The sequence below is a fragment of the Monodelphis domestica genome, chromosome 3 (assembly GCF_027887165.1).
Source record: "Monodelphis domestica isolate mMonDom1 chromosome 3, mMonDom1.pri, whole genome shotgun sequence".
Taxonomy (NCBI): Eukaryota; Metazoa; Chordata; class Mammalia; order Didelphimorphia; family Didelphidae; genus Monodelphis; species Monodelphis domestica.
Genome location: NC_077229.1, coordinates 505949365 through 505972853, shown reverse-complemented (window position 1 = coordinate 505972853; position 23489 = coordinate 505949365). Strand labels below are relative to the sequence as shown.

Below are 23489 nucleotides of genomic sequence, written 5' to 3'. Positions count from 1 at the left end.
AATGATAAGCAGATAATCTCGTCTTCCAAAGAATTCCTAATAAGTTTCTCTTGTGGATGTGAAATATCTTCATTCCCAGAAGTTGTATGTTTTCTAGAAACACTTACTGAATAAAAAGAGGTCGTGGGAGTGGCTCTATAAGCAGTGCAGTTATATAGGACTTGCCCCTGCCCAGAGTAAGCTACACAGTTTGTTTGTTTTTTTTTTTGTTAAAACCACAGTGAGACATGACTTCATTTAAATAGATGTTTAATCTTCAGAAGACAATGTCATGTTCTAAATCTAAGCTATCTGCGGTTCTTTTGAAGTGCTTTGTCAAAGCAGAGCCTGTCTAACCCTATGTAGACTTATATACCTCTCATGCCCCACCTGCCATTGGATACTGTCTATTTTTACAAAGTGGTTATTAAAATAAAGTATTAAAGTGAAGTAGGGACATAGTAAGATTCATATTGACCATGTTAAAATGTGTTTCAGATCCTTGTTTGGCATTCATTTTGCCAGCATTTAAGAATAGCGATGGCAAATAACCTTACTTGTACAAGTTCCTCAGAAAGAAATAGCAAAAGCAATTGAGTGCATTGTTGAGAACTTCTCTGCTGCATCCTTCCTTAAGCAGCTCAAATATCATTCCCTTTTGAAACTTCAGGCTGAGTAAGTAAGAGTTTGCTTCCAGAAGTAGAGTGTTAAGTGGCCAATGTTATCTCCTTTTTCCACGAATTAGTTTTATTGACTCCCTTTGGGCCTCAGTTTCTTCATCTGTAAAATGAGTTGAATTAGATATTCTCTAAGCTCACTTCTACATCCTAGATCCTGAGCCTATTTTGTTACCTGCTAATTACATTAAAAAAAAAACAAAAAAAAACCTTCCATCTTAGAATCAAGAGCGGTAAGGGCTAAGCAATAGGGGTTAAGAAATTTGCCCAGGGTCACACAGTTAGGAAGTGTCTGAGGTCAGAGTTGAACCCAGGACCACCCATCACTAGGCCTGGCTCTCAATCCACTGAGCCACCCAGCTGCCCCTGCTAATTACATTTTTTAATGGTAGTGGTAGTGGCAGAATAAAAAACAATAAACAAAAAACAATAAAAAACCAGAATGGCTCATTTAATCAGTTTTTTATGCATTCATCATTATATGCAAATAATGTAATATATATTAGTGTTATATCTAATTGTACATCATATAATCATAAAAGTAATAAAAGGATATGATCAAGCTGAAAAACCTGAATGTCTAATTGGAAGTTGAATATAAAAGAATACTAATACTATTGAAGAATACTAAGAACTGTGTCTATGTCATTGCTTTATCTGGATTTTTCTAAAAAAGTATGGTATAAGCTTTTGCCCACCAAGTTTTCTTTCTTTTTTTTTCAAAAGACAACTTTTATTTTCCATTGTGAAGAAGGCTAAAATATCAAGATAAATTACTATTTGAAATTTATTTGGCCACCATTGATAAATATAATTATTTCTTGTCATTTCTATTAAATGGGAAAGGAGAGAAGGGGAAATATCCAAGGTAATAATATGGATCATGGATATAGATATTCAGACATTTTGCCAAATCAATTCTACACAAGAACAATAATGTAAGAATAGTCACTATTAAATAGTTTATCTTTTGCCTTTTGTACGTGTGACCAAATTAAGTAGTAGCCTGAAAAATAAAAACAAGAGTAGTTGTCTTAGCTTCCTCCTGTTTCAGAATTTCAAGACAATAAGAAAGGAGAATGTAGGAAAGAAGATTAGTTTTAAGTGTTGCAATAGGAAATTTGTTCACTGAAGGTTCTGGATTGTTGATAACTTAGTAGGAAATGAGTTAACAAGAACCTAGGGCTGGCACTTTCCAAATACATATGCTATATAAAAAATGCTTTCTACTTCTGGTATTATTGAAAAATTTATTAATGATAGTAAGCCATGAATCCTTGTTTTTCTCTATATATCCTCTCTCGATTTTGCTAACTTTATAAGTTTTTAAATTTGTAAATTCCCCACCCCAAGTTTTCCTTACAAGTGTTAGTTAACTTTTCTTAGAAAACTATTAAGCTATGTTTCTTTGTGTAACTTGGAGAAATGAGCATTTAAAAAATATTTATTTAGAATATTTTTCCAGGGTTACATTACTCATGATCCCCCTTTTCCCCCCTTTCTTCCCCTCTCCTGGAGCCGACAAGCAATTCCACTGGGTTATATATGTATCATTGTTCAAAACCTATTTCCATATTATTTATATTCCCAGTAGAGTGATCTTTTAACATCAAAGCCCTAATCATATCCCTACCAAACTACATGATCAATAATATGTTTTTCTTCTGTGTTCCTATTCCCACAGTTCTTTCTCTAGATGTGGATAGAGTTCTTTCTCATAAATTTCTCTGGATTGTCCTGGGTCATTGCATTGCTTCTAGTAGAGAAGTCCATTACATTAGATTGCGCCACAGTGTATCAGTCTCTGTGTACAATGTTCTCTTGGTTCTGCTCCTTTCACTCGGCATCAATTCCTGGAAGTCTTTCCAGTTCACATGGAATTCCTCCAGTTCATCATTCAGCACAATAGTATTCCATCATCATCAGATACCACAATTTGTTCAGCCATTCCTCAATCAATGCCCCCCCCCCGCCCATTTTCCAATTGTTTTGCCACCACAAAGAGCGCGGCTATAAATATTTTTCTACAGGTCTTTTTTCTTATTATCTCTTTGGGGTATGAACCCAGCAGTGCTATGGCTGGATCAAAGGGCAGACAGTCTTTTAAAGCCCTTCGGACATAATCCCAAATTGCCCTCCAGAATGGTTGGATTGATTCACAACTTCACCAGCAGTGTATTAATGTCCCAATTTGGCCCCATTTTCTCCAACAGAGAAATGAGTATTTAAGAAAAAGATGTCTGGTTTCTAATAAAAATAAAATAACTATTATATGGTTTCCTCAAGTTAGATTTTTCATACATAATCAGGTTTCAAAGCAGTTCTTTATTGTCCTCTTTTCTGTAACATTTTCTTAGGAGAACAGGGGAGAAATAGAATATGTTTTGAGGAGAAATTGGTTTCCTTTTTATGCAATGGATTTTTATCTCTTTTCACGTTGTTAGATATCCTATAACCAAGCCTTCGCACTGGTTGCTACTTATATTTGGAATGTCCTTTCCTCCCCTTTGCCTCCCAAATTTCTCCTTCCTTCAGTTTGGAGCTCCCAAACTCTCCTTCTGCAGTGGGCCTTTTTCAGGACCCTCAGCTTTCTTCTTTGATATTTCTCCCTTTTGTATTTATCTTTAAAAAATTTTAATTGATGGTTATTGTTTTTACATCATCTTACTTTATCCCTCTGCTCCTTTCCCTCATACTTGCGAGAGTGCTTTCCCATAAATATAAAAGACTTTTTTATCCACTTTGCATCTTGTATTTTCCTAATTATTTAAGATTCGTCTCTATTATTATAAGCGCTTTTTAGGGGACTTTTTGCCTATCTCATCCTAAGTTATTATTTCAGAGCCTATTGTATACCAAGTTCATCATATAAGACTTTCTGATTAATTTATATAAGTAGTGTTGGTTTTTGATACATTCAATATAAATATATATTAAACATATGAGACCAATATTTCTTAGTTATGAACCATTAATAAAGTTTTCCTGGAACAGTCCATTTCTTATAGTACAATAATATTCCATCACATTTATAATACCATAATTTATAAAACCATACTCCAATCTTTGCAACCACAAAAAGAGCAACTATAAATATTCTTGTACAAGATGGTAGATGGATCTTTGAAGTAGGTGCTCTTCTCCTGATTTTATTGATGAGGAAAGAGACTAGGAGAGAGGCTAAGTGACTTAAGTGTCCAGGACCCACAGTTACAAAGTGTATGAGAAAGGATTCACACTCAGGTATTCTGGACTTCCAAGGCCAGGACTCTTTCCACTATACCACCTAACTGCCCCTAAACACAGATAGGTAGAAGGGAACCAATCTGGGAAGCCTTGTTAAGGTTAAATAGATAACTCTGGTTAGGTAAGATAAAGGAATGGTGGGAGTCCTGAGTAGTAACAATACTCCCTTTCACGTATTCCATTGTGCCACCCCTATTGGCCTTCTCTTGTTTTTTCATCTTTTTGTACTGGCTCTTTTGACTTCATGTCTGGACATATTGCCCTCCTTCTTTACCTATACCACTTAGGGAACATCCCCTTAATCACTCAGCTCAAGTATCTCCCTCTGCATTTGCTGATTTCCTTGCCTGCTGCCCTGAAATTGGATCTACCTAATAGATCCTTAATAGAATGTAAGCTCCTTAAGTGCTGGGGCTCTTTCATTTTGTCTCTATCCCTATGACTGGCACATGGTAATCACTTAATGAATGTTTGTTGGATGATAAAAGCTACTGTTGCTTATGTCTTTCTCTGTGTGACTGAGATTTCATAATTTTCTTGTGTGTAAAATCAGGAAGATAGTCTGGATGATCTTTAAGCTGCCTTTCAGGTATAACTTTCTCTGAACTCACAGATGATTTTTTCAGTCTATCTTCATGAATTCAAGACTAACAGACTAAGCTTTTTAATGTAAATCTTACTCATAAATTCAATAATTCTTTGTGATACCAAGAATAAATATTTTCAGCTTTTCTTGAGACAGTGTGAAAAAAAGATGGCGGGAAAGAGAGAGTGAGAGCAGAAGAGCTAGCACCACATTATATTTGTGACAATCTGGCACAAGATCTTTAAAGAACCCAATGATGGATCAAACTTAGAGTGGGGTGGGGGGTAGCTCGAATTGAGAGCCAGATCTAGAGATGGGAGGTCCTGCGTTCAAATCTGGATTCAGACACATTTTAGCTTTGTGACCCTGGGCAAGTCACTTAACCCCAATTGCCTAACCCTTGTATAGTGTTGGTTCCAAGGTGGAAGGTAAGGGTTTAAAAATGTAAGAAGAGTATTTAAACAAAAATTCTGCAGTTTTCTTCTTTTGCTATTAAGCAGCATATTCTAAACAATTTTGAAATTCTCAAGAATAATTTAGTAACAAAGTAAATCCATTAAAATTAGTGATAGTTTCTTCACAATGCTACATTGTTAATGTTACTTTTGAGGCCACTAATTCAAGGAACAGTGTTCTCTTCCCAAACTGAGGGTGTTTCATTGGATCTTAATCAATTTTGAGTGGTTCTTTGCTACAATGTCAGTCTCATTGGGAAGAGTATCCTAGAATGTATTTTGTTATTTTGATATGCTACTTAATGATGGCATGTTAATTACAAATTTCATATGTATGTGTACATACACACACACAGAAAAACAAGACATTTGTAAAAATTTTATATTTCTTTTTGTTTACTGAATAGGCATGTCACATGACCTTTCTCCATGTTTTTATGTGGAGCATTGTACTCATTGTAATTAGAATTGCGTTGAGTAGCCAGTTTCCAAATTAGATAATGTCATTATTGGTGCCATATTTCAGTTGTAATCTATTACAGAATTGATTTTAGTAAAATAAAAGTACTGTGTTCAAGTTAAATGACTACACTGATAATCTAGAAGAGAATGAAATTTCACATTAAAAATTTTTTGATAAATTTTTCTATATCTTTAAAAAAACCATAGCCTTTATTTCAACATGTCCTTTCCCCATCTCCTATTCCAAGAACATCCTTTGTAACAAAGAATAAAATAAAAATAGAAGAAAAAAGCAGTTCAGTACTGTTGGCTTTCATGTGTCCATTAATATACTTGCTATTCTTCTTTAGTGAACTGCTCATGTCCTTTGACCACTAATCCATTAGGTGTGTGTGTGTATATATATATATATATGTATGTATATATATATATATGTATGTATGTATTCATTTCCTATATATATTGAATGTCCTACCTTTATCATAGAGATTAGATATGAATATTCCTCGTACTCACCCTTTCAGCAACTTCCCTTATCATGTTTACTTTGATTTTAGATTTTTCAATTTAATATAATCTTTTAAAAAAATAGGTTTTTATTTATGCCTTCTGCCAAAGTACTCCTCCCCTTCTACTTCCAGAAAACCAATCCATATAACAGATAATACTTTAAATGGGGGGGGGGGAGAAATCATTATAACTGAGTAATACATTAAAAAAGTCTAAAAACTTGGATATGAAGAGGTAGGTTAAAGGCATCTTCTCATGACTCTTCATTCAGGTTCTGCTTGATCTTTATAATTTTGTTAAATTCATTTTTGATTTTTTGGTATTTGGTTGTTTCCATTTATATTGTTGTAATCATGGGATATATTGTTTTCTTGGCTCCACTTACTTCACTCTGTATTAGTTCATCTTTACATGTATCATTTGTATTCATCATACATCATTTCTTCCAGCACAGTAGCATTCAGAATTCAATTTGGGTAAAGTTTCAACTTGTGATGATCTTTCTCCTTTTTAAACAGACATATCTGTAACCAGGTATTCACTAATACATTACCATGTGAGCATATGGAAATTGCCTCCCTGAAATGCACCCTGCATTTATATTCATTCTTTTTAAATGAGTACTATATGATGTAAGAATATTTTATTGCTTTCTGCACATATAAAAAATACATGATTATCCTTGTTCAAGAATGAAATATTATACTAGTAAAAGTAAATTAAATGATAATAAAGGATGAGTAATAAAGCCAGATAAAGGGAAAATAATGGAGGAGCTATAAACTGACAAATTGGTTTGAGTTATTTAAGATGTGTATATATATATAACCATGCTGCTTACTTACTTAGTTGGCATTTAACTGAGGGGAAAGTTCTTTATTGAAAAGGGAGCAGAGCTTAGTATTTTTCAGTGTTTCACCTGTCGTTAAGCTCTCCAATAAAGAATCTGTGCTACTATCTTCTTGGATACAGAACTTGTGGAATTATGAAAAGGGTTGACTGTTTATAATGGAAGATAAGGGTTTTTACTGATTTTCCTCAAACATTAGAAATTTAAATGGAAGTGTTGGTCATCTGGTTGAAATGAGAGCATTTCATTAGGAATAACTTTATATCATTTATATGGCATTTATATAAAATAACATTTATTTTCAAAAATCTTTCTCTCAAATTATTATCTTCTTTTCCTACCTCTACCTCTAAAATATTTTTTTTAAATGAAGAACTCATGAAATTTCTTTCCTTTTCTTTCACCTCTCACTGCCAATGGCTAATGTATGCATTTTACCTTCAATCTGTAGCAGATGTATAACTATCTCTGCAAACCACAGACATGTTTCCTGTGTTTAGAAGTAGCAAGTAGTAAAACTGTAGGAGGTGATATTATTCTACAAGTTGGCCAAAGAAGCTAGAATAATCACTTCTATAGTATCTATAGATAGCTGCTACTTCCATGGTTGTCTGAAAAGTGCTTTTGAAATTTTACTTTTAACAGTAAGTAATAGTGTGATATAGTAGAGTGAAAATCTTCTCATGAGATATGCTATGTTCCTGAGAAAAATGTAAAGAGAAACAATTGAACATTCCTGTGTTGAATTTGTTGTTTGTGGAAATAAGAGAAAGAATACTATGTTGTCTACAGTTTTCCTTCATTGAACATAAAGCTATAGATATCCAGAACATCCAGCAGTACTGGTTAATGTAAAAAGCACAGTATTTAGAAACAGTAGACTTAGTTTGGGGTCTTGACAGTGCCTGGCATATTGGGAACCCTGGGTAAGTTACTCTGACCTTCAGTCTCTTCGTATATAAAGGGAAGGGGTTACACTGGTTGACCTTAAGGCCTCTCCAGCTTTAAGCTATTACCCTATATAGTACAGAGTAAAGATTACTTACTCATTTTAATATTTTTAATACTCTAAATATTTTTAAATGTTGGGGTACTTTCATATGTCTCTGCTTCCCAGCATATGAAATTATATATCTAATTTAATTTTTTCTTTTAGTATGCCTAAAAAAAGTATCAGTTTGATATAGAGGGACCCTCATAGTCAGTATGTTTCTAATGAAAAGCAGACTGAGTTTCTAATCCAAATATGTGGCTTCAAATCCACTACTTAAGACTTTGGAACTTTTAGCAATCCATTTAGTTTCTGGAGGATCTCAATATCCTGAAGTATAAAATGAAAAAGTTGGACTAGTTCATACATCTCTAAGTTCTTTTCTCTCATTCTAATTCTATGCATGTGTAGCAGTCCACCCCTGGCTATGGGCAAGGGGAACAGTCAGATTGCCTTAAAAGAGAACATGCTCAGTCTTGAGCATGCGCAGTATTGCTCATGGCTGGGAAGGCCTCTGATCTTTGACCCCAGCTTCTCCCAGGTTAGGCGGGAAAACAGGTTTCTTTGTTCTCACTTGGTTAAGAGAAACCACACCTATGCCTTGTCATTGACCAATGAGGGTCATCCCTATTTTGTTGAATGCCCATACTCTCCCTTGGAAGTATATAGTCAGTTTTGCTGGGTAGCTGATTCTTGGTTGGAGACCCAGCTCTCTTGCCTTTCTGAAGATCATGTTCCATGCCTTACGATCATTCAGCGTAGAACTTGCAAGGTCTTGTGTGATCCTGATTGGCATTCCTTTATATCTAAATTGTCTTTTTCTGGCTTCCTGTAGGATTTTTTCTTTTGTTTGATAGCTTTGGAATTTGGCAATTACATTCCTGGGAGTTGTCTTTTGGGGGTTTAGTGTAGAAGGTGTTCTGTGAGCTCTGTCAGTGGATGTATTGCCCCCTTGTTCTAGAATCTCTGGGCAATTTTCTTTGATTATATCTTGTATCACCATGTCCAGTTTGGTGTTTATTTCTGGCTTTTCTGGGAGTCCAATTATTCTTAAATTTTCTCTTCTCCCCCTGTTTTCCAGATCTATCACCTTGTCGGTGAGATATTTTATGTTCTCTTCTAATTTCTTGGTGTTTTGGCTTTGCTTTATTAGTTCTTGCTTTAAAGCCTGGTTTTCTTTTACAGTTTGGTCAAACTGGTTTTGTAGATGCGTGAATTTCTTTTGCATCATTTCCCACTTTTCCTCCCAGAGGGCTTCCATCTTTTTGGTCCTTTCTGATTCAAATTCTTCATGGGTTTGTGGAGAGTTTCTATTTCCTTTGGAAGATTTTGGAGAATTATCTTGTATATCTTCTTCTATCTGCTCTGTATTTTGTATTTTGGCTCCATAGAATGTGTCCAGAGTCGCCCCTTTCTTCTTATTTTTCTTGGTATTTTGGGGCTTCTGTGCTTCTGTGGAGTTTGTCATCTCTGAACGTGGAGGATTGGCTTTTCTTGTCTTTGTCTGGTGATCAGTGGCTTTAGTCCTGGGCAGATGTTGGTTCTATGAGCGTTCCCTGGGTTAAACTGAATATGCCTCACTGGAACTGGAATGGAAGGGTCGGACCACGAGGCCACACTCTCCCCCTGGCTCGATTTCCGGAAGTTGCCTTCAGAATCCCTGGCCGTGAGGCTGTCTTGCCCGCCCTGAGGGTTGGGACCACGAGGCCACACTCTCCCCCTGGCTCGATTTCCGGAAGTTGCCTTCAGAATCCCTGGCCGTGAGGCTGTCTTGCCCGCCCTGAGGGTTGCTGTTGTTTTGACCAGCTCTCTGCAGCGGAGGCCCCAGGCAGTAACTTTCACCCAGACCGACCAGCTCTTTGCAGCGGAGGCCCCAGGCAGTAACTTTCACCCGGACTGGGACTTGGGTAGAAGACCCTGAGGGTTGTTGTTCCTCAGACCCTGCTCTCTGAGCCCGGCGCGGCTGCCGCTTCCGGGAGCCTTGGACTCTGCGCTCCTACCCCTGAGGTCCGAGGGATCTCGGGTTCTGGCTTTTAAGGGGAGCCGTACCTTTTGAACCGGGTCCAGGTCCAGGAGGAGGGTTCCCAGGGTCTGTGCTGTTGATCGTTTTGAATTTCGGAGCCTTAGGAGCTTCTAGTTTGAGATCGGTTGGGAAGGGTTTTCCGGAGATCTGAACTTCAGCTTTCTCTAAGCCGCCATCTTAACCGGAAGTCGAGGGTCATCCCTATGTACTACGTAGCAAAGGGTATTTATGGCCCAGCAAGCTCCACCTCGCTCTCTCTCTCCTTCCTTCAGGCTAGCTGATGGCTGTCCTTGCAGGAGCTTGGCCTCTGGCCAAGCTCCATCTTTAATCTTTCTCTATTCATCTCTCTGACCTGTGTGGTATTAATAAAGACTCATTCTGACCACCTCATATCTCTAATTTGACTCCGTCATCCCCCTCGTGGTATCTAAAACTTCTATCCTGTCTCTATCTTCCTACCTTGTGGCTTCTCTCCCCTCTGAGAGACCACATGCATGGAACTTAAAATTCTAACTCTAATTTGTTTTAAATCTAACTGTAGATCTTAAAATGTTCCCTTCTGTCCTTTTTTCTTTTTAAACCCTTATCTTCTGTTTTAGTATTAGTTCTAAAACTGAAGAGCAGCAAGGGCCAGAGTTAAGTGACTTGTCCAGGGTCACATAGCTAGGAAGTATCTGTGGTTGGATTTGAGCCCACACCCTCTAGATTCTACCAACAACTGGCCTGACTCTGTATCTACTGTGCTACCCAACTGCTCTTCCTTCTGTCTTTATGGTTGTATCTCTTTACAGAGAGGGAGAGGGAGAGGGAATGTGGATTCAGACTTCAGGTTTATACTCCCTCCACTTTGTGATTCCTATTCACAAAGGAATTTTAATGGAAGAACTTGAAGCTCTGACTGGTTTTTAAAAATCAATAACTTAATTTACAGATAACAACTTAATTTTTAATTCCTTAAAACAGCCAATGAGAGTAGAACCTAGCATTATGTACTAAGAGAGCTGTTAGGGGCCTAAAAGTGAAGGGAAATCATGAGAAGAGGATAGATTCAGTTGAGATGGCACATGGAAGAAAAGAAAAATGCCAGTCAGAAATGTAAATTTCTATAATTGACAGTCAATTGGAAAGAAAGTTCTCCAGATACAAATGAAGAGATAGTAAGGAGAATTGGTTCCTTGGGAATGTCTTCTTCATTTCCTGTGCTATAAATTTCATAGGATGTCACTCTTTACTACTCCCTCTTCTCCGTTTGTCCTCCATTCTGCCTTGCTACCATTTATTATCCATATTGGACTTTAGATCCCCATTCCAAAATATTAGATGGCATATTCCTTCTCAGTTCTTCTTGTAGCTAGTAGTAGTTCTGGTGATTTCCAAATTCCTTATGGTTTCTACTATGCATTATATAGTAGTGTGGCAATAAGAAGAGTTAAAAATGAGCAAACATTTCTTTGCTGACTTATCTAAAGCCCATGAATGAAATTTGGCCATTTGGGGCCCTTCTTCTATGGTCTCAGGGAATGGTCTACTATTATATCAAATATCTTATCATCATCTACAGAATTAGCATACCAAATGCTCTTTTCCTCCAGAAATACCTTCTCTGAATTGCCATTAACCCTTTCTCCTCCCCTCTTCACCTTGCATCACTTAAATATCTTTTCCCACTGTTACCTTCCTGTAGGAAGTGGAAAGGTGACTCTTTTTCTTGCCAAAGTGTTTCCTTCTTACCTTTTATTCTTTTCTGTCTCATATTTTCCAACAGATTGCCACCTCAGTCATCTCTATTACAAATATTCAAGCTTATCCCATCTTCTGGCTGCTTCTCTGATAGAGACAAAGATGCCCATATCTCCTCTATCCTTAGAAAATGTTCAATCCCTCTGACCATTTCCTCTTGCTGTTGTCTCTCCTCTTTGTGGTTAATCCTCTTGAGGAAGCTATCTAAGCTCAGCCCTTCTACTTCCTCTTCTTTCATTTTTTCCATGTCCTTTTCAGGATGGCCTCTTAATGAAGTAAAGCTGCATTCTCCAAAAAATGCCAATAACCTCCTAATTGACACACATATATAACAGCTTTTTCTCAGTCTTCCTCATTCTTGACCTTTTTTTTTTTTTTGCAGCCTAGGACATTATAAATTGGCTTTTCTTGCATTCTCTTTCTCCTCTCTAGGTTTTTGTGACACTGTTCTTTCTTGGTTCGTTCCCTACCTGCCCTTTTTTTTTTCCTTTGCTAATTTTTCTTTCCTGGATTGATCAATACTGAATATTGGCAGAAGAGTGGTAAGAGCCTGGCAATGGGGGTTAAGTGACCTTCCCTACACAGCTAGGAAGTATCTGAGGTAAGATTTGGACCCAAAAGCTCCTGTCTCTAGGCCTGGATCTCTATCCACTGAGCCACAGAGCTGCCTCTCTTTTGCTATTTTTTTTAAACCCTTACTTTCCATCTTGGAATCAATACTATGTATTGGTTTCAAGGCAGAAGAGTGGTAAGGGCTAGGCAATGGGGGTTAAGTGACTTGCCCAGGGTCACACAGCTGGGAAGTGTCTGAGGCCAGATTTGAACCTAGGACCCCCCCGCCCCCCCCCCCCCCCCATCTCTAGGCCTGGCTCTCAATCCACTGAGCTACCCAGCTCTTTTGCTAAATTTTAATCCATATCACACCTTCTAACATATTTCCCAAAGGTCTGTCCTAGTCTTCCTTGCCTTCCCAAGAGCTTTTAACCTGGAATCCATAAACTTGTTTTCTAAAAAAATTCATAACAATTTCAATATAGCTTATTTCTTTTTGTATTTTATACATTAAAAAAAAACATGATTTTGAGAAAGGGTCATAGGCTTCCATTAGATAAGAATTGGAGGGACTGTTCTGATTTTATCTTATCTGCAACACAAACTCAACTCAAATCTGACATGACTCCTCATATATTATTTTTCTTATTGTTTCTTGAATTAAATATTTAGGGTGCTTTACCAACCAAAGAAGAAGAAAAAAAAGGCCCAGGGCTTCTATTTTAAAAGATGAAGGGGGACTCTCAGACCTTAATTTACTTGAATTCTTTTAGACTTGAGGCAGACTCAAAACTTATCTTAGAAGATACCAGTGACCCAGTATGGAGTGACAAATGGAATTTTAAAAGCCCCAGGCAAGAGTAAGAGGAAATGAAGATGCTTTACTTTTTAAAACAAGAAATAATTTCACTTTCCCTGGAGACAAGATAATTTCAAAGAATTACACATTGTTAATAAACTTAAAGTAGTCAACAAAGATTAATTATGCTGTTAAGTAGCTAAAACACTTGCAATGATAAACAAATAATATTTACAAATATGATGGCATTTTAACAGTCTTAAAAAGCCATATTTTGCACTTAGAAGTGTGCATGCAATTCTGAGTGTGTGTGTATATATATACACACAGCCATACATAATTCTGGTTAGTATCCTTAGTATAGAAAAATGAGTAGCACATGTAGTTAGTACTTTTTTGTTCTCTAAGCCAATCGTCGTGGTTAGAAGGAAAGTTTATAGTCTCTTTTCATGCTAGAGAACTAGGCTTAGCAAATGTTTTCATGTCCTGTGATTATGAATCTCCATGCTTTAGTATTTCAAACTGTTTTTGGTTATTCCTTCCACCAATACTAGTTACCTTTTGTTTTCATCTATAAGAGTAAATGAGATTTTCTGTATCAAAGTACATTTTCATTGGGCAGCTACTTTTTATTGCCAAATAAACATGCTGCCTATTCTCAGTTATAGTAGTTAGGGATTTGGTCCTCATGCCCTTCATTCTGCAGAATAAAAAGCTGAAGCCTAGTATGGTTTATGAAATGAGTATAATTCAACTTACTGACATGTGAGTCTGGGTTTTTTTTTTGGGGGGGGGGAGCACCGATTTTATAGTCAGAAAACCTTGGCTCTGAGTGATCCAGTTAGCATCTCTATCTTAGTTTCTCAAGAGTAAAATGAGATAATAATATTTACCTTACCCAATAGGGGCATTGTGTAAAAAGTGTCCTATGAACTTTAAGGTACCATAATAGTATTTTTTCTTTTACATCTCCCTGCTTCACTGAGGGGATTATTTGTATTGATAACTTTCTTGTCAGTTTATAAAATTATGTTGATATTAATATTAAGAAAATTATGATTAGGGAAAATTCCTTAAATTATCAGATAATTACACATGCCAAAACCAGATAGAAATGCTTTTTTAAAATTATCTGTTACTACTACCTTTAGCTAAGATGAAAAATGAGTTGAGTATATTTTTAATTGAATGTATATGGGGGAAAATTAGGATCTTTCTCTTAAGTAGTTGGAAATCCACATAAAGTGATTGGATTGTTTGAGGGGAAATTAATGGTAAGCAAACATATAATTAAAGGGTTCTAAATAGACAACTGTCAAATTTACAGGGTTGTAAGAGCAACCTGTACATTGGCCAATCTACATTGGCCAGTTTAGTGTTCAGTTTGGTTCTGAATACATTGGCTTTTTGAACCTGGGCAAGTCTCCTAACCTCTATGTCCTAGGCAGTTCATTAAAAGTATGAATTGCAGAACATTTGATGATCTCCGTTGGTAGAACAACTTTTCCTCAAGCAAGCTCCCCATATTGATCAAATCAAGGTCCAGATGAATTCATGGAAAATGACTTAGAGAAAGTTCAGAAGATAAACCACCACAGTTATTGGAGTTTAGTAAATAATCCTGGTGAAAAATGAATAGGGAAAACACTTATTAAACATTTGCTTTGTGCAAGTAAGACAGCTCCTTCCCCATGGAATTCACATTCTAAGGGGGAATGACAGTACATACATGAAGGGTTTTAGCTTCAAGTTAGATGTAAGGTTCCTATTGTTCTTGAGGTGAAGTGGATGAAAATGCCTCCTTTTTAATGTGTTTTCTACTGATAAAATCCTATCATTTTTTAATGTTGGGCCATTTGACAATGCCAGGGATTTTGGTGGCAGGAACCTTTTTTTTTTTTCTGGGTCTTCAGGAGCTATGGCAGGAGCAGTTTCCAGGCTGCATTGCCACAGGGCTTGCTTCCTAGAATGATGACTGCAGAACAGTATCGAAAGCATTGATGTCCCCAAAACTCTTGGATTCAAGATCCTGGACTTTCTTCAATGGAGTCTAAGGGGCAATGGTACTCAAGGTGTTGGTGATGGTTTGATTTGCCTAATACATATTGTTTTCTACCTCTCTCTCACTATGCAGTGTGAATAGCTTCCTTGCCCTGGGGGTGACAGTTGGTGAAGAAATGCTAAGGAAACTGTGTTTATTTAGCATAGAGATGAATAGAAAAAGATATATTAAATAAGAGTGATTGGTGATTTCACTGAAAACAGGGCCAGAAGGAATGGCTTAAATTGCAAGGAGGAAATTTAGTATTAGCAAGAATTTCCCCAATACAAATTTTGAGATATATCAGCAAAAGTTTTAAACTCTCCTAGATATTTTTTGGTAAAGAATAGACTATTAGACCATCATTCTGGCAGTTGTTTAAGGATGATTTTTTTTTCCTGAGCCAGAAAAATGAGATTCTTTTTAGTCCTAAAATATTTCTACCAACCCTTGGCATCTCCATAGGAATATTAGAAGGGAAAGAAATATAGTAAAATTCTCACTTAAACTTATTACTACTTTATAACAGTCTCTCTTATCAAGGATCAAATGAGATAGCATGTAAAGTGCTTTGCTACACTTCCATTGTTATTATTATTAACTCTATGGAGTAATCTTTTGGAAGTTTGATATGGCATTGATTAAGATAATTTCGGTAATGCTATAGTTCTATATATTGTATCAACTTACCCATGAAACAATTAATATTTTCCCAATTATTTCAGTCTGTTTTTATTTCTGTAGACAGTTGTTTGCGGTTATGTTTATATATAGTTCATTTATATAAGGAGGCAAATGCAATTATTTTATATATTCTGTAGTGATTTAAAATGAGATTTCTTTTTTCCATCTCTTCTGGGATTTTATTGGTACCATATAGAAATGCTAGGATATTTGTACGGATTAATTTCATATACTATTAGATTATTGAAGTTATTAGATGTTTTATTTAATTTTTAATTTACTTTTTAGCATTCTTTGCACCTTAGCTTCTTAAGAGCTAAGATTTTTAGAGTATAATGAAAAACGATTGAAACAACATTGACTTTTGAATTAAAGATTTTATTTTTTTTTATTACATTCATTCCATTTTATTCCATACCAGTATGGTATCCCAATGACTAACAATCATTGAGAGTTAATCTTGAGTAATACTTGAATAACTAGGTAATTTAGATATTGCATAAAGGATACACACAGATGGGATAGTTTTCTACATAGCTGTTCTTTTTTTTGTATATACTTAAGTAATAAAATATTTATGCAGTTTGGCAAGGTAATTCTACAACCTGGGTTGATGCAACAGCTGTATTGCCTTTTCCCATGTGGCCTGATTCTCTTTTTAATCTCCTGTTTTCTGCAAATGAAGAGTTATGAAAGCATGTGGTTCGTATAGCACCAAGTAATACTGAAAGTCACTTAAATTAACATAATAAAGAGAAAAGTACTCAGCTAAGCTTTCTCATTCTCCTGGATTTTCCAAAGTCTTGGAAATATTTTTTATATATTCTTCATTGTAGAGCTTTAAAAACACCACATGTTAAATTTTGTATCATTCTGTCAGAATTGTAAACTCATCTCAGCATTGCTTAAATTACATATTCTTAGAAGACTGAAATATTTTGAACGTCAGATTCTTTGCATTTTGACATGTCTTGATTTGAAATAATCCAGTAGTAGCTGGATGTATTTCCAACCACAATTTTTTAATGTAAAACTTCTACATGCTGATTTTCCTCAATAGGCTATTGAAGTAAATTTTAGGTAAAATTTTCTTGGGTAAAGATAGGTTTTTAATTTTCAATTACTTTGTCCGACACTCCTGTCAGTCCGGAATATTTATGCAATATATATTTTTGTTTGTTTGTTTCTAGGTGCTCCTGATCCAACAGCAGGTGCTAGTATAGATGATGAAAACTGCTGGCACTTAGATGAAGAACAGGTTCAAGAACAAGTTAAACTTTTCCTTTCCCAGGGCGGGTACCATGGATCAGGGAAACAACTTAACTTGCTCTTTGCAAAGGTAAGGGTTTTACAAAAGAAATACTCTAATTCACATTTGGTGATGTTCACACAATGATGTCTTATTTTTCTAATAAATACAGTGTTGGTGGAGTCATTGATTATCCTTAGAAATTGTCCAATTTCAGACCAAATTTTAACTTGCTAGATCACCTCGAACAAGACTTCGAACATTTTTGTTTGAGGCCTTCAACTACCAAATTATGATAATTTGTGTATATGTTGAATAAGTCATGAGTTCATTATCATTTCCTCAGTTTTTCATTGGATTATAAGTCCATCAATGTCAGTATGCTTTTCATAATTATAGATAGCAATTCCATCTGTGCTTTCTTATCCTGTATATTCCTTGTCCTTAATCTCCTCTTAATTCTAAAAGGGAGATCAACTTAAAGCCCTGGGAAGTCTTTCTCTTTTACCATTTTCTGGCTTCCTGCACACTAGCCAAGTTATCTGTCCTTTATAGCTTGTTTTCACTGTATTATTAGTCTACTCTTCAAGTCATATATTTCCTGGATATTACTTTTGTTGTTGTCATATGTGCCATATACTTAATTTTTTAAAATAATGCTTTATCAAGTGACTTAATATTTATCTAGAAATGCAGTATAATAGCAACCCTTTGAAATGTTCATTGTAGCACCTATTAGAATAAGTATTGCTTTTCTTGGTCCAGGTTAGCTTACTAGAAATTTTTATTGCATTTTTACACATACTAAAAAAATCTTTAAAAGCAAGTACTTTTTAAATATCATTTGATCTTCCATGAAAATATGATGGTTTAGAAAGATAAAAAGTTTTAAAAAAATTTTCATCAATGGTTTACATCATACTTAGTCACTCTTCTAGAAAGTTTGTTGCTGTACCATGCTCCAAGAAAGATAAGCTAGATAAACACTCTTATACTGCTAAAATAGTAAATTCTCCCTCCTTTTTCATTGGCTAAAGACATTGTACTTAGAATTGTAAGTAAATTTATTTATAGAAAATGAACAGTTTCATTTCTTTGATAAATTGGTTATATGTGTAACTTGTACTTATATGTAAGATGATCAACACATTTTTTATTCTATAGAAATGTAAATCCGTCCGAAGTTATTTAGGTTAATCAACATTTTTCTTAAATAAATATTTAAGCAGCACGTATTAGGTAAGAATTATTCATTTTAAGTGAATTAAAGTATAGTAAAACACACCATATTTTAGTAAGATTATACTGAAGATAATCATCATTCTTTGATAATCCTTGAACTTCAGTGATCTTAGAAGGCTTAGGAGTCATTTTGAAAATCTGTTGTCATTATACTTTTAGATTTAGTAAAGTGTTGGCTTTATAATAGTTGTATTTAACGTGCCAAATTGTACAGAGAGGACCATTCTTGATTTCATTAAATTGAACCCTACGGATAGAAAATCCAGTAGGAATATGAATCCATTGACATCTTTATTACATATCTAGACCATAAGTACATTTGGATTTTTAAAACTCAGCAAGATGAGTGTCCACTTCTTTATAACTGATTATGTCCCAAGAAAGAATTTATTTTCTACAGTAATAATTCTCAGTGTTTACTGGGCCATTCTTGTTATTAGACAGGCATACCTATTTTTCTTGATTTATAAGACCCACATTCTATGCGGACTTGGCCCTTTGAGGGTTCGTTCTGATCTTAGTAGTTGCCTGAATGTGGACAACAGACTCCTATGCATTTTTGACAGGATTACCATCATTTCTCGCCCTCCCCCTTTCCCCAAGGGGAAGCTGTTGCACTAGAAATGGTTTCAAAATCCATACAAGTCTCTTATTATCAACTAGTTGAAGGGGCTCTTTATCCTCTGGCTTTCTGGTGTGAACTCTGTGAAATCTTAACTGATAGGTATTCGGTCTTGAAGTAGCTTCTCTTATCTTCACTTTCAAGAACTTATGCTTACGTCTGAGGAATTTTGTTGCTTTATTAAACATTAGTCTTTCTTTTCTCTATCTGTACTACACAAAGACCAAGCCAGAAATTCTCCTTTCTTACCCATTACTTCTCAAGGAAACTAGTACACAACTAAGCCCTGCAGTTGTGGAATACATGACAGTATTCCCATTCCTAAAATGAATACATTTGCCTAATATTCTCAGCTGAGATGTTTTCTGACGTTCTCATATTGCCTTGTATTAATGCAGAATATGGTACGGGAGAATGGAGGAGAAGATACTTATAGAAGAGGCCAAGCTAGGATTATCTAAGTTAATGGTTCTCAACATTTTAGCTCATGAATCATTTTCGTACAGAGCAAAAGACCACATGGACCAGCATTCTCAACTTTTCTCATTTGCCATTGCAAAAACAATTTCACCTGAATTAACCAGCAGAACAACAGTGTGTTGTTTTGTTTATTAAAGTAGCAATACTTAGGATTCGTGGTTTCATTGTTATGGGTACTTCCTCTAGAGAAACATATCATATGCCCTCTTCTCTTTAGTTAGTCTTTATAAATTATTCTGTCCTGGAAATTCACCCCACTGTACCAGCTTGAGCCTAAGACTGAATTGAGCGAGGCCAGTTCTCAGCAGACATAGAATTTCTTGCCTAGTATTCCCCTTGCCACTTTTCCGACTGGTCTTGGACCTTTAGAGCTTGTTTTCTACTAGCATAGCCTTTAAGAACAGTAACCTCTATACTACTTTAGAAGATTTTAAAGGGAAATATCATGCGTGAATTCTTTTTTTTTTAAACCCTTACATTGTCTTCAAATCAATACTGTGTATTGATTCCAAGGCAGAATAGTGGTAAGGGCTAGGCAATGGGGGTTAAGTGACTTGTCCAGGGTCATACAGCTGGGAAGTATCTGAGGTTAGATTTGAACCTAGGACCTCCCACCTCTAGGCCTGGTTCTCAGTCTACTGAGCTACCCAGCTGCCCTCCATGCATGAATTCTTAATGCTTTTAAAAGGCAATATCATGAGTATTCTTAATTCAAACTAGAAGCAGAAGTGTAAACTGCCTGGAGACAGACTTCTTAGGGATCTTCTTGTAGAATTTTAATTCTAGCCTTCAAAAAGAGGAATAAGCCATTTGCAGAGTCATCATATCACCATATCCTATATAATAAAGTGGTCTGTCATAAAAACCTCTTTGTCACATCTCAACAAAATAATAGAATCTTATCAAAAATTTCCTTGGTAAAGCTATGAACTCAAAAATCTTCATTTACTGCTATGCTTTTTTTTTGGTAGTTTTCAGAAGCATGAATTATATAGTTGCTGCTATGTGTGCATTGCAAATGTGAACTGTATAAAGTTTACTAATTTTGAAGGATGAAGGCTCTTTCTGAGTAATGCTTTCAAAGCAATTCATTTTTGTTGAAAGGGTGAAATAGGTTATTCCTTTGTCCGTGTCTAGATTTATAGAACAAAATGTAAACCAAATAGTTCTGCATGAAAGTTCTGGTACACTTTTAATCAGTTTATACATATACATCAACTAAGTGTTAGGCACTGTGCCAGGTGCTAGAGATACAAACAGAAAGATGAAACTATCCCTGCCCTCATGGAGCTTAGAATCTAGTAGGAGGAAACAATAGATATGCAGAGAAGTAAATTCAAAATAGATACAAAGCAATTTGGAGGGGGAGAACCTTGATAGCTGCTCTGTTATGACTGGAGTGAAAGAGCTAGTATAAAGCTTTATTTTTATTTTAAAAGAAATTAGTCTTCTTTTTGGTGGTGTTTTTCTTGCAAATTTATTTGTAAGTGTCCTGTTTTCCTTAGGTGAGAGAGATGTTGAAGATGAGGGACTCGAATGGCGCTCGAATGTTGACATTGATAACAGAGCAGTTCATGGCTGACCCCCGTCTCTCACTTTGGAGGCAACAAGGCACTGCAATGACTGACAAGTATAGGCAGCTCTGGGACGAACTTGGTAAATATGATATTCTACAATTACAGTTGAATTTCTTATATATAAAACGAACACTGGGAGAGTTGAACACTTCAAGGTCAGGATTGTGTAGATCTTGTTCCCGTTGTTAACTTAAGTCTTAGCTATTTGGTTAAGAGAAAGAAAGTAATGTGAATTTTGTGGTGACATTTGGCAGGGAATAAAATTGGCTTAGAAATCTCCTTCACAAATCAGTTTTCACATACCTCAGAGAAAGTAACCGTTTAACATTAAAATATACCTTGTAGCTAATGGTATTATGGATGGAGAATGACTGAATTTTTAAAAAATTGAAATCAATTCATTTGTTTTAATTTTAAATTCTCAATTTTTTAAAAATAAATTGTTTTAAATAAACATTTTCACTGAGCTACTGCTGCTTTAGATTATTTTAGTTTTAGAGATTGAAAGAGTCAATGAATTTTAGTTGTTGTTTTTACAAAACCTGAAGGCATTGGTGATGTGTTAGAGGTTATGAGTCTGGAAAGCCTGCTAGCTATTTCCTATAAGAAAAATATTAAGCTGTTGATAGAAATTCAGAGAGTCTTATAATATGGTTTTTCATCACTTGAGAAATAAAAGAAATAACTGACATGGATCGTGCTGGCTAGTGCTAGATTTCATCTCCCCCCTTCCCCCAAATATTGTATATCTAAGAATCTTTAGAATGCCAGTTCAAGAAATGCACTGTTTAAATGACTTAAAATAATCAATGATGTCTATACACTTTGAAGGATCTTTACAGAGTTAGGAAACTCATTCAGTTTCTGAAACAGAAGTGTTTTTCCATTAAAAATCAACAAATGACATTTTATATGCACATTCATAGGCTTATTTTACATCTAATACTTCATTGGGGCCATGATCTCATCAATCTGGAGATTCCTTCTAATAGTGAAGATTATGATCTATTCATGTCTTCCCATGTTGTATAATTCTCATGCATATCTCCCCATTATTGCTTTTGTAGGAAGCCAGAAATCTTACTAAAACCTTTAAGAGCACTGAACATCACTTAAGAGCCAGTATAGTATTTGCACTGTCCATCTGATATTTCTCTCTTGTTATATGAATAGTCTTCTTGCTTTTTCCAGTCATGCGTCACCTTTTACATTATTGTTGGTAGCATGCTGCACATTAACTTATCTTTTTGCTCTAAAACCAATGGTTTTGATGTTTCAGATTGTGAATTAAGTGATCCACTGCCAAATAGTTTCTCTAGAGGAATAATGATATAAAAAGGTGTGGTTTAGTTTCAGTGAGCATCTTTGAAGAGTTAAAAGTAATGAACAATTGCCAAAAAACAGTTCATCTTGATACCTTGCTCCACTAATATTTTAAGATACTCATAGTACTCTAAGATTTGTAAGTGCTTTATTCACAACTCTTTTGTGAGGCCAGTAATGTAAGAATTATTATCCCCAATTTATATATAAGAAGCTGAGGCTCTGAGAGGTTAAGATATTTGCTAATAGATATCAGGGATAATATTAAATTCAGGTTCCCTTGATACCACATGATGTGTCAAGTCCGTGAACTGTCCATCCAGGTATATACCATTTGGTCTTTATCCCATCTTTATCCTCCTTGTCCTCTTTACAGCTTTCCATACTGGTGACTACCTTCTTTTCCTTGTCATAGGCTACTCCTTTGGCTTCTACCCAGTTTTCCTGGTTCTCCCTCTTAACCTGTCTGCCTGCTTTTTTTACTGGACCATTATCTGTCTCCTGTATCTTTAAAGTTGGTATCACCTAGGAAGGGGAATCTTCTGTCTCTACTTTCTATCCATGTATTCTCTTGCAAAGCTTTATTAGATCCTATGGTTTCAAGTATCATCTCTACACAGAAGACTCACAAATTTATATATCCACACCCAAACTCTCCTGATTTTTAGTCATGGACCATCAACTGCCTAAAGCTTACCACAGGAGCACAATGTTTCAAGTGGAATTATCTTTCCCCTAAAGCCCATTTCTTCTATAACTTTTATAATATCTCTTAATCTGTTCCCTGTTTCTACTTATGCATCCAGCACAATGCAAAGGCCTCTTTATTACTTCTTTCCAGGACTATTCTAATGGCTACTTAATTGGTCTCCCTGATTCCAATTTCTCTCCTTTCTGATCCATTCATTTTCTATACAACTATCAAATCTTTTATAAGGTATAGATCTGAACATATTACTCCCTTCTTAAAAACCTCCTCTGGTCCCCAATACATAATGTTTTAGCAGGCATTGAATGTCTTTCATAATCTGACTTCCATTTGCCTTTCTAAACTTACTTTATGCCACTCAAAAACTGTTTCAACCAACCTGTTCTAACTGCCCCTAAAATTAATTTTCCATCTCCCACACCCATCCCTTCAGTTAAAATTCTGTATATTCACCAGTGGATTCATTTGTGTCTGGAACATTGTATCTCTTCTTTTCATCATATTAGAGTCTTCAAGTTTCATTGTAGGTGTCACTTTCCATAAAAGCCTTCCCTTATTTCCCCAAGTTGTTAGTGATGTCTCCCTCCAAAATTTTTCTTGTACTTGTTTCACTGAAGGCTGTAACTTCCCCTAGTACAATGAGCTCTTGCAGGGCAGGGCCTGTTTCTTTCCTAAGTCTTAGTGTCCCCAGA

At 35.7% G+C, this 23489-nt stretch overlaps 1 protein-coding gene across 1 annotated transcript in view; it reads left to right on the top strand.

Moving 5' to 3' along the window:
* ZSWIM6 (zinc finger SWIM-type containing 6) overlaps positions 1–23489 on the top strand; it is a 219356-nt gene that overhangs the window by 146352 nt on the left and 49515 nt on the right. The window contains exons 3-4 of the mRNA XM_056824874.1: positions 16786–16934; positions 20694–20844. Of these exons, the coding sequence (XP_056680852.1) occupies positions 16786–16934; positions 20694–20844 (300 nt within the window). The remainder of the gene's footprint in view (positions 1–16785; positions 16935–20693; positions 20845–23489) is intronic.